The sequence below is a fragment of the Mobula hypostoma genome, chromosome 25 (assembly GCF_963921235.1).
Source record: "Mobula hypostoma chromosome 25, sMobHyp1.1, whole genome shotgun sequence".
In the NCBI taxonomy this organism is placed as follows: Eukaryota; Metazoa; Chordata; class Chondrichthyes; order Myliobatiformes; family Myliobatidae; genus Mobula; species Mobula hypostoma.
Window position 1 is genome coordinate 14,430,315 of NC_086121.1, and position 12,873 is coordinate 14,443,187.

General features: G+C 41.8%; 1 protein-coding gene across 1 annotated transcript in view; it reads left to right on the top strand.

Annotated features, from left to right (window-relative positions):
- Positions 1–12,873, top strand: part of prkcz (protein kinase C, zeta) — a 395,150-nt gene that overhangs the window by 45,780 nt on the left and 336,497 nt on the right. The window contains exon 2 of the mRNA XM_063033456.1: positions 8,729–8,850. Within this exon, the coding sequence (XP_062889526.1) occupies positions 8,729–8,850 (122 nt within the window). The remainder of the gene's footprint in view (positions 1–8,728; positions 8,851–12,873) is intronic.

Sequence of the window (12,873 nt, forward strand, 5' to 3'; positions counted from 1 at the left end):
GTGCCCCGATGTACTCTTGGGCCCGAGAGTGAGGAACAAGCCAGTGTTTGACTGCTTTAAGTACAAGGCCAAGTTGAAAAGGACAGGCTGTTGGGACCAGAGGCGAGGGACAGGCCAGTGTTTAGCTCGCTGCTCATGAATTTTATTAGTCTCTGTGCTGAACTGAGGTTGTGGCCTGCAACTCGCAGTTTCCTGGATCGGCTGTGACTGGCTTCTTGGCTGTGGACTCACTTTCGTGAACTTCAGTTCTGAATGGTATTTGCTTACTTTTACTGCTTGCATGATGTATTTTTGTTTCTGTACATTGGGTGTTTGGCAGTCTTTTTAATAGATTCTATTGCCTTTCTTTGTTTTGTGGCTACCTGTAAGGAAGTGAATCTCAAGATTGTACTGTATATAGTATACATACTTTGTACTTTGAACTACAGTATATCATGTGCACTGCTGAAGGGATTTGTTTGATCCTAGTTGCATGTACCTGACATACACCTTTTTTCTTTGACCAGAGCTTCAAAAACCCTTGTCTTCCAGGATTCCCTTATTTATTTTATTTTATTTAGTGATACAGCATGGAGTAGACCATTCTGGCCCTTCGAGCCAAGTCACGCCACCCCGGCAACCCTACAACCCCGATTAACCCTAACCTAATCTAGGGATGGGCAATAAATGCTGGCTTAGCTGGTGATGTCCACCTCCAATCAATCAATCAATCAATCAATAAATAAATAAATATATATATATATATATATATATATATATATATATATATATCAAGGGACAATTTACAATAACCTAACCTATCTGATGTGCCCTTGGACTGTGGGAGGAAACTAGATTACATGGAGAAAACGTAGGCATTCCACAGGGAGGATGTACAGAAACTCCTTACAGAACAGCGCTGGAATTGAAATTTGAAATCCGGTATGCTTTGGACTGTAACAGTGTTGTGCTAACTGCTACATAGCTTTGCCCTCAAACTGTGTGTGTTCAAGGTCAACATGTTCCTATCTGTTATAAAAGCCACCCACTTGCCCAACATGCCTTTACCTGGTAAAGGGCCTCCTCCAATTAACTTTTTCAAGTTTCAGTCTGATGCCATCATAGTGATAATCCCCTTCATGTTCTTAAATATCACCCATATAGCGTTAGTGGGTAATCCCTCAAGAATATTCTCTCTAAGTACTGCTGTGATATACTCCCTAATCAAAAATGCAATTCTCCCTCCTGTCTTACTGACACATTTAATATGCTTGTGGCATCTTATCTCAAAACATTTGAGCTGCCAGACCTGCCTATCCCTCAATCATATTTCTGTAACAGCTGTAATACCACAATGGCATATGCAATTCTATATCCTTAGTTTATCTGTCTTATCTGTTAGCCTTTTTGTATTACAATAAATACATAACCCTGTCAGACCTTCCTCACCCTGTCTTAGCCACTTTTGAGGTTGGCTGCTATTTGTTGTAACATTGTTAATCCTATGCTTGGAGCTTCTCTTTCTTAAAGCAGTCCCTCAGTATTGAGGAAGATTGGCTTCCACTTCGTTTTTTTGGGTGCTGAGAAGGCTGATGAGATTATTATGGAAATTGCAGACATTACCGACATTACCACAGTTGGGCTAGAGGTGACTGATATCCAGATGGTGCATAATTTGTGAGGTGATGTGTGTCTTCTGCAACTTTTGCGTTGCGTTACTCTCAAAAAATGGACTTCGGGTTCTCAGTACCATTCTGGATGCTCTTCCTCAACTTGAAGAAATAATGGACTGGAGATTCCCAGGAGTCGGTGATGTTACATATTTTTGAAGGTACTTGGAGCTCATTTATGAATCTTCTGTTTACCTGGAGAATTCCTCCTATGACAGTTAGGAATAGTATGTCTATTCTGGGAGTATTGTGTTTGATATGCAAACAGTGTGTTCTGCAGAGAAACCATTGGTGGTATCATTCTAATTCCTAGGTAACTGTTGTAAGAATTCAGATCTAAGAAACATATTGGAGGACAGGTATGACTGCTACCCAGTTCACCGTTGATTTTATGCCAAGTCTGATCTCTTGAACTTAAGTACTCAATCAACCAAAGGTTTTGCTATCATTTTTCAGATTTCAGATCTAGATTTATTTATCACATGTACATTGAAACATAGAGAGAAATGTGTCATTTGTGTTAACAGCCAAAACACCCAAGGATGTGCTGGGGGCAGCCAGTAAGTGTTGTCACACATTCCAGTGCCAACATAGCATGACCACAATGATCAGTGGAATAACACAAACAGCAGCAAAAACAACAACCACAACAACAATAACAAAGCAAAACAAGTTAACAACAGCAAAACAAGTCTCTTTCCCAATCTTCCATCCACCCACCCACTCACACACATTGATAGGCCTCCAGTCACAGGACAAGCTGCCTCTGCGCAATCGGTCATTGGCCCTGGACTCTGACTTACAGACATTGGGCCTGCAACTTCTATTCCCAGGGCTGCACTCACAGACTCACAAATATTAGGCCTCTGATCTCCAGACAAGCCGACCCAGGGGCTTCAACCTTCAGACCTCCCTACCCGCTAACGTCTGGCTTCTACCTCCAGATTCACTGGGCACAGCTTATTGAAAATTACAGTGGAATCTGGTTAATTGGGGCACATTGGGACCAGTATACTGTATATTAGCCCAAATAAATGGCTGCTCCAGTTAGCAGAAGTTTGATGGAAATAGTTAAAAAAGTATAAAAAAGGGACAAACTACTATTTAACTGAGTAATAAGTTATGTATTTAAATGAAATACAGAAAAAAATAGAATACTACCAATACTATTACCGTACTATAAAACTGTGTATTAGTTCCTAATAGTTATCAACTCAGCTCTCATTTGTGGCTCCAAGTGGCTGTTGCATGTAACAGCAGTCATATCCCAGTACACTGCTTCGACAGGCCGCTAAACCACACGAGCCTATTCGGCGGGACTCGTATCCCAGTGAGATAGGGACCTGCCTGTCCTAGCATGTGAAGTCATCTCTGGTGGACTGGGTGAATGAGATCAACAGTGTGATTCAATAGCCAGGAAGGTGGTTCATTAACACTTTGTAGAGAGAGAACGGCATGATAGGTCATGGTCATCTACTGCAACCCACAAAGACCTCAGTTTGTGATGACTACTCATACCTCTGAACTCAGACTTCCCAAGTTGAGAGAGTAGAACTGCCCCAGTACAATGGCTTTTCCACTTTTAAAACTCTCCCGCACAGGTCTCCTGTTATTGTTGGATATGACAGACAACCAACCAGCAATCACAGGAATTCACCTAATGCAAGCTTCCATGTTCTTTTGATTTACTATAAATGAACAAGTTCATTGCATCCTCCAGTTCTTCATTTTTCATTCAAGATGATTGTCGATACCTTCAGATTCTTTTGTAGTTCCTAACTTGAAGTTGTGAAATGGTTTCATTTTCACTCCTGGCCATTTCTGGCATCTTGAAGCATGAATGCTTGAAACCACAGTGAGCAAAACAGTTCTGAATTGTCTTACTGCTTATTTCTTGCCAACTATCAGTGACAAAAATCACTGGTTTTTGAACACAAACACATGCAACTTGATGTTATTTAAAAACCGTGTGTTCTAAGCATGGTATAGTGTCTAATGGTCACACAAGTGCAAACTACTGATCTGAATTAAAAACTGTTCGGCAACAGTATCCTGTCTTAATTAAGCGGCATAGTGTCCAAAATAAGTGGCTGTTCCAATTAACTGATGGCCCAATTAACTAGAATCCACTGTATGTATATTTGATTTTTGGCTTGATTTGTGGAGTGGTGACTTTTAATATTGATAGACATGCTCCATGTCTTCTTGGGTGTCACTGTATGCTGCTATTACTGGAGAGCTGAGCAGTTTGGTGGAGGAACTCTTGAATATACAGGTGTTAGATTAAAGTACTGCTCTCTATATGATGCAACTAACAAGTCAATGAATGCTGGAGTTCTGCTCTTTCAGCCTTCTGCTGCTCAGATATTTTTGCTGACCCTTTCATAGTTACTTGACAATCTTAGATTTTAAACAATTTCTTCAACTATCTGTTAAGATCAAGGATGACTTGTTCCTACTCCAGTTTTGTAGATTGTGAGGTTGGTATTGAGATTAATGTGGGTTCTAAACAGGTAGGGCAGGTGGTGGGCAAGTAGTTTGAGGTGTTCCACTCCTTCTCCCACTTAATTCAGGCTTCTGAGTGCTTTTGCTGTATGACCTTGGCACTTTCAAACTTTGAGTACATTCTTGAATTTTTACCTCTATCTGATAGCCTAGAACAGAAAATGCATTTTAAGAGTTTGGTCTCAGTCATGTTCATGATGTGGCTAACTGCATGATACTCTGGATGGGTTATTGAAAATTGCATATCTACCAGAAATGGGGTGGGCAATGTAAGGCCACTAATATCAATGTCAACAAGAAATTGATGAGCTAAGGTCGGGGAGGCTAACCGTGTGAGGATTTCTTTGGTTGGAAAGGGGTTACTATAGGCTAAAAGAGGTGCAGAACTGAGGTAAGGTGGGCCATTGACAGATACACACAAGATATTCTGCAGATGCTAGAAGTCCAGAGTAACACACGTAGCATTCTGGAGGAACTCAGCAGGGCAGGTAGCATCTGTGGAGAGGAATAAGGAGCTGATTTTTCAGGCCGAGACCCATAATCACGACCATTGACGAATATGCATGTTAGGGAGGAGTAGTTCAAATATGAGATATTGGAATTGGTTTAATGTTGTCACTTATTGAGATACAGTGAAAAACTTGGCTTTGCATGCCTTCTATAAAGATTATTTGAAAAGTTCAGTACATCAAGGTTGTAGTAGAAGGGAAAAGCAACAACAGAACACAGAAGTCCTTTCATGAGCTTTTATAACAATCTTCTAGAAGCTGGCCTTGAACCTGATGGTACGTATTTTCAAGCTTTTGAGTCTTCAGTGTGATGGATGGGGGCAGAACAGAGAATGCCCAGGGTTGAAAATCAGCAAAATTAGTAAATCTGGGTAGAGAAGCTGACAGTAAAATGATTTTATGTGGAATAGCATGTATGCATTCAATGTTTTGAATTTTTTGTAATTATTTATTAACTAAGTCCTAAATTAGTGTTCCAGTACCCAGTAAGTTTTCAGTGTTGTTTCTTCCACCCTGCATTGATTTTGATTCTCCCAGCTACTCCTTCTCCATCATATCTGTGTGATGACCAGATTTTGTGCAGTGCAATCTCTTGAGAGGTCTTCCTTCCTTCCTTTCTGTATCTCAACTATCATCCTTCTGCATCCTATCGATTTTTCTTTATGCCTGCTTTCAACTTTCTCATCCTAGAGAGGTTAAAGGTGGATCCTTGCTGTCTGTGACATCATCCTTCAATATTTTTTCTATGCTTGATGAGATTCTACGAGAGACATCTTCCACTCCTTTTCCAGTATTCCAAAGGGTTAGTTCCCTTCTTGATCTCTTGTCTACTTTCCCTTTTTCCAGTAACCTCTCCTCTTGGCATGGTACTTTGCTGAACAAGCAAAGAACATGCAATTTATATACTTAGATCCATTTCCCACCATTCTGGGACCTAAAGAGTCCTTCCTAGCATTTGGTGCTCACAATTTGATCACCTTGACATTGGAAAAAACACATTGATTGGACAACTGTTTTAAAGAACAATTGCACCCAGTCTGCCATCCATCTACCTGTTTCTTTAATTCTCCATTCCACTGCCATCCAGACATAAGCATTTTTTACCTTCTGCGCAGTTGATGTAAGCTTGATGATCGTTCCTTTGTTATGTGCCATGTCGTATAACATAGGTGATCATGGTCTTTCCATGACTGTGATTTTTCCACAGAAGTGGTTTGCCATTGCCACCTTCTGGGCAGTATCTTTACAAGACGTGTGAACCCAGCCATTATCATTACTCTTCAGAGATAGCCTGCTGTCAGTGGTCACATAATCAGGACTGGTGATATGCACCAGTTGCTCATACGCCCATCCACCACCTGCTCCTGTGGCTTCAAGTGAGCCTGATTAGAGAGCTAAGCAGGTGCTACACCTTGCCCAAGGATGACTTGCAGGCCAGCAGTGGGAAGGAGCGCCATACACCTCCTTTGGTAGAGACAAATCTCCATCCCACCACCCTAAGCTTGATGGGCATCTCAATTTTTCCATGTGCACATATAGCAACCGTGGGGAATTTGATGTGATTGTGCCTGTGTTTGGGTCAGATCTGAACTCGACAGCTTTGGTTCTTTCATTGTTGAAGAAAGCTGAGGTTCATCAAAGGCTTGGATGTGAAAAAAACATTCTAACTGCACAGTTGGGTTAGGAGAGCCTCGGTGACAATGAAAACATAGTTACTGAAGAAAATTCCACAATGCTTGTCATGCCTCTTTGTCTTATCTACCCCACTTCCTAGCTACATAATCTCTTTGCCAAAATGCAAACCAGGCATTGAGTGTTCATTTTCCAGTAAGTAGTAGCCATATGATCCCAATAAAATAGGTGAACTGCAGCTGTTTACAAAGAAAGCAATCTTTTTTAAAATCCCAATCTTGTTTTTCAGTTGAAACTTGGAACATGAACTGAAACCTTACAACTTTAGTGTCGTTCAGATTTGTGCAAAACAACTGCAAGTAATAAAAGCATAATGGCTCAGTTGTCATGTCCATTCATGTTTTTGGGATTTTCTTGCTCGCCATTTTCCCACTGAGCTTTCTCCAATTACTTAAAGTACATGAGTTACCCAAGAATGTATAAAGTACACAACATTGAAATTTATTTGCTTACAGGCAGCTGCTAATCAAGAAACCCAAAAGAACCCAATTATAAAGACCAACCCCCAATATGTAAAAAGAGAAAAAAATACACATCATGCAAGCAATAAAAGCGAGCAATAACAACAGCAATCCGAACCAAATTGAGCCCTTAGACCCAAATCGCCAGAGGAGCCCGGAAAAGGCCCAAAGCCTTGGTATTCAGTTCATCATTTTAGCGGGGCACCTTGCTGCAAAGTTCACAGACATGAAACTCAGTTGGGGGAAGTCTCACAGCCTTAGCATTGCGAAAAGAGGAGCTTGCAGTCTATCTGGGCTGGTGTTTAAATTGTTCAAATCCTTGCATTAGGACCTAGGCTCCACTGCAGCAAAATTGAACTGGACCGGGCCTAGATTTTGCTGCCAAAGAAACCATTCTCTACCTCTCCAAATCAGCTTGGTGCTTAGAGCGATCCTCCCTCACATCCGGGTTAGTTGGATGTACATCAGAACTTCTCTGCCTTCTCATCTCCTCTTTAAACCGCTCGCTCCAACCAGCACAGCTTCAATTCCAAGTGAGTCAACTTTGCAGCACACCAACTGGGCACATCTCTTGAATTTGCTTCACTTTCACTCAGCTCTTCATTGTTTGTGGTGATAGTTTAAAGTGTTGTTAGTGTAACACCCTGGTAAAGGTTTAAATGTTAATGTTGTAGAATATTTCATGTGAAGGTCTTTCTATAGAAGCAGTGTTTGGGTTACTGTTAGAGATGAGGGCTGCTTAGGAATGTGGGCAATCCAATCAGGAGAGTGGAATAGAGAGAAAGTTCTAGAGAAGGCTGAGGGAGCAGCTTTGTGACTTGACACCGGTGTGAGTCTTTGTTTGGTGGGAGATGAAGAGAGAAAACGCTGGAAAGAACTGGTTGTAGGATTCGATCCGGTGAGAAAACGCGATTTGATGGTGCCAAGGCGTAGAGGTCTACAGAGGATCAGTGAATATGGCTTTTGTAAGGTTTGAGCTCCAACCTTTTGGTTTTTATTTTCTTTTCTTTACTAACTCTGGTTAAGTTAGTGTTCACAAATATACTATATAAATATATGCAACGTGTGATCTGTTGTTTCATGCCAACAGATTATTGGAGGGCACTAAATCACACAGTATTCACATAAACCTCGGTTTGGGTGGACGAGACATCCCAGTCTCACAGATTTGGCGGGACCAAAGTTATATTTTTGGAATTTGAAGATGGTAGAGTCATTGAATCTGTTTTCGTGTTACTGCTCCTGTTTCTTCATCTTATGTAACCAATATATTGCTCTGTAATTAACTTCTAAAGATGGTGGAACTCCTCTAACAGTTGGACTCTGTGACTGCTTTTGGTATGAGCCAGCATAATGACTTGCATTATGATTTGATACAACTTGTGTTATTACTATGTCCTTTGGCAGTATATGATGGACTTGCATTCATTATGGATGTCACTGGATACAAAGAACCTTTAAACGTACAGAATGCAACATTTAAAGTACAGTATTTCCTTCCAAGTGCATCGGAATTCTAGTGCTCTGGTGGAAACAGTAATTCAGGAAATTACAAATGTAGGATATTTACCCAAAGGTACAGATAGTATTTCCTGTAAGTTCGTAATTGTAAATTGTACATATGAATGATTCAAAGAAAGCCATGGTTGTGCATGCATTAATAAGAATGAAATGCAACTATTAACCCCTTTTGTTTACTTGTTGATTCTGTGGTTTGTGTCTTTGAATAATTTCTGAGAAGATTCAATACACTTGAGGAATTAACACTATTTGTTGTAGTTTTGGTACAATGCACAAGGAATATCTGATGCCAACATAATAGAGTATTCTAACAAGGGAAGGAATATAATGTATAAAAGATACAATGAAGCAACTCATCCCAAGAATTGCCTGCTTTCTTTGTTTTCAACAGGGATATACTCATCACAAATCTTGATGCAGCAATCAATTATGAAGGAATGTGTTCTGAAGTAAGAGATATGTGCAATTTGCAGCAGAATCAGCCAATTACACTGAAATGGATTGACAATGAAGGTAAGAAAGATCAAGTACATTTTAAGGGAACCTATTGTGCTTAATGTGGCATAAGCCTCTTGGGAGTGAATGAGAGAAATAAGCAAAGGAATTACAAGTGATGGCACATGGAAGAGATTTAAAGAAAGGCAACACAGTGTTCACTGGATTGATACCTGAAACAAAAACATTTAACCTTTTGAGATCAGTATTCAGGAACTGGGATGCAATGTTTGCGGTGTGAAAAAAGTGCAAGGATCTGAGAGATCTTGCTGAAGGTTGATGTTAGTGGAGAGGATTTTGAAGGGGTAGTGTGGGGGTGGAGTACAAGAAAATCTATTTATTTATTTATTTATTTAGAGATCCATCACTGTGTAGGCCCTTCCAGTCCTTCATGCCATGCCTGCCACAACCCCAAATAACACTAACATAATCACAGGACAAGTTACAATGACCAGTTTACCCACCGGTTATGTCTTTGGGCTATGGAAGGAAACCAGAACCCTGGAGAAAACTCTCACATTCTAGGGGAGGGTGTACAGAGACAATTTATAGAATGGTGCTGGAATTGAACTCCAAGTTCCGGAAGGTTCCGAGCTATAATAGCATCGTGGTAACTGCTATGCTACCGTGGTGCCCATTGGAATTGGATGTAAAATCAAACATGACAGCCACATAAAATATAAACACAGAAAATTCTGCATATGCTGGAAAACTCAAGCACACACACAAAATGCTGGGGGAACTCAACAGGTCAGGCAGCATCTATAGGAATTCATATACGGTCGATGTTTCGGGCCAAGACCCTTCTTCAGGATTGAGAAGAAAGAGGGGAAAGATGTCAGAATAAAAAGGTTGGGGGGAAGGGAAGGAGGCTAGCTGGAAGGTGATATGTGAAGCCAGATGGGTGAAAAAGGTCAAAGGCTAGAGAAGAAGGAATCTGCTAGGAGAGGAGAATGGACCATAGGAGAAAGCAGAGGAGGAGGGGACCCGGGGGAAGTGATAGGCAGGTGAGAAGAGGTAAAAGATTAGAGTGGGGAATAAAAGAAGGGGGAGGGAAATGTTTTTACCAGAAGTTGCCTCACCTGGAAAGACTGTTTGGGGCCCTGAATGGAGGTGAGGGAGGTGGTGTGTGGGCAGGTATAGCGCTTGGGCTGCTTGTGGGGATGTGCTGGGTGGGCGATTAGTGGGGAGGGATGAATGGACAAGGGAATCGTGGAAGGAGCAATCCCTGCCCAAAGTGGGGAGGGGGTGGAGGTAAAGATGTGTTTATTGGTAGGACCCCTTTGGAGATGGTGGAACTTGCGGAGGATGATGGTGTTGGATGTGAAGGCTGATGGTGTGGTAGGTGAGGACATGAGGACCTCTCTCACTTCAGGTGGCAGGAAGATGGGATGAGTGCAGATGCTTGGTAAATGGAGGAGGTAGTGGAGGAAGGAAAACCCTGTTCTTTGAAAGAGGAGGACATCTCAGATGCCCTGGAATGGAAAGCTGTGTCCTGAGAACAGATGTCACAGAGGTGAAGGAACAGAGAAAAGCAAATAGCATTTTTACAGGAGATAAGGTGGGAAGAGGTAAAGTCAAGATAATAGGAGGAATCAGTAGGTTTATAAAAGATGTCAGTAAACAGTTTGTATCCAGAAATGGAAACAGAGAGATCGAGAAAGGGGAGGGAAGAGTCAGAGATGGACCAAGCGAATTTAAGGTCAGAGTGTAAGTTAGAGGCAAAGTTGATAAAATTGACAAGCTCGGCATGGGTGCATGAAGCAGTACCAATGCAGTCATCAGTGTAGCTGAGGAAGAGTTGGGGAGTATTACCGGGGAAATCTTTAACGTGAACTTTTCTACTTAGTCAACGAAGAGGCAGGCATAGCTGGGGCCCATGGCTACCCCTCAAATTTGAAGCCAGTGGGAGTAGCTGAAGGAAAAATTGTTGAGGATGAAGACTAGTTCTGCCAGATGGAGGAGGGTGGTGGTGGAGGGGAATTGGTTGGTTCTTTTGTCAAGAAAGGTGGAAAACTTTGATGACTTCTTGACGAGGATGGAAGTATTTAGGAACTGAACATCCATGGTGAGAATGAGGTGGTCAGGCCAGGGCATGAGAAGTGTCAGGGATGTAGGTGGGAAGGGACTGAACCAAGGGGGATGGAATGGTATTAGTACACAAGTTCAGAGGGGCAGGTGCGGTTAGAAAAAAATAGGCTTATCCAGAATGTCCAGCTTGTGGAGTTTGGTTAGAAGGTTGAAGCAAGCAGTGTGGGTGGGGTAAGGAAACTATGAGTTTTGTGGTAGTGGATGGGATTTCTCCTGAATTCATGAGGAGAGCGATGGTGTTGGAAGCAGTTTTCTGATGGTCCAGAGTGAGGTCCTCTTCAAGGGATAGGTATGAGGAGGTGTCTGAGAGTTTCCACCTGGCTTTGGCAAGGTAGAGGTCAGTGTGCCATGCTACAACAGCACCCCTTTTGTCTGCGGGTTCGATATAATGATTGAAATTGGTGTGGAGAGAATGGAGGGCATTGTGTTCAGAGGGGGTAAGGTTCGAGGAGAGGAGTGCTGAAGTCAAGACGCCCGCATAAAATGATAAAGGTGTCTTGATGTTCCTTTATAAATTATTTTCACTGCAAGTGGTGAATTTACACATTATTACAACTGATTGGAAAGTGGTGATAGCCCGTAAAGGTTATATGCCTATACATTTAATAGTGGATTCTGTGCAGTAAATACAATTTCCAAAAGATTTTCACAAACAAGAGAAAGCCTGCAGATGCTGGAAATCCAAGCAACACACACAAAATGCTGGAGGAACTCAGGAGGCCAGGCAGCATCTATGGAAAAGAATATGGTTGACATTTCGGGCTGAGACCCTTCAGCAGGCCCTGGATGAAACTAGTCCCATCTGCCTCTATTTAATCCACATGCCTCCACACTCTTTGAGATAAATGCCTTTTAAGCATGCTTTTTAATCAGCATAACATTGTAGGTTGAAGGGCCTGTTGTTGTGCTGTCTTGTTCTGTTTAACATCACTGTCATACCTGCTTCCACCAATTCCCACAGCAGCCTGTACCAGACACCTATCAAAAAGACATGCATCACATATCTTTTAAGCTTTGCCCCTTTCACCTTAAACCTACACCCTTGAGTAGTTGACATTTCCAGCCTAGGGAAAAGACTGATCCTTGCCCTTCTACTGTCAAGGTAGTTTTGAATCCAGACTACAATATTGAGTCTTTGTCTCTTAATCTTTTAAATCAGCTTACCATAAGGAAGTTTGTGAAATAACTTGTATCAGTCCATTTCCTACCTTCATCAGTCATCTTTGTCAAAAAACTCAAATCAAGTTCATGGATTACAGGAGGAACAGAGGAGGAGGAGATCAACATCTGTGGGACTGCAGTTGAGAGGGTGAGTAGTTTCAAGTTCCTCGGTATACACATCACCAAAGATCTCAACTGGACTGTACACACCGGCTGTGTGGCAAAAAAAGTACAACAGTGTTTCTTCCACTTCAGCCGACTGAAGAAGTTCGTCATGAACCCCCAAATCGTCAAAACCTTCTACAGGGGCACCACTGAGAGCTTCTTGACTGGCTGTATCACCGCCTGGTATGGGAACTGCACCAACCTTGATCACTGGGCACTGCAGAGAATGGTACGGACAGCCCAGCACATCTGTGGATGTGAACTTCTCTCCACGGAGGATATTTACAGCAGCAGGTACATAAAGAAGGCCTAGAAGATCATCAGGGACACCAGTCACCCCAACCATAAACTGTTTCAGCTGCTTCCATCTGGCAAACGGTACCACAGCATTAAAGCCAGGACCAACAGGCTATGGGACAGCTTTTTTCTACAAGCCATTAGACTTATAAATGTACGTCTGTACATTGCAATGGAGTCATAACGCAAAGATTTTACTCCTTCATGTTGTGGGATGGATGTAAGATTTGAATAAATTCAAATTCAAGACATGACTTCTCTAGCACAAAGTCAAGCTTTTCCAAATGTGAATAAATCCTATACCAACAAATCCCTAAAACTTCCCTA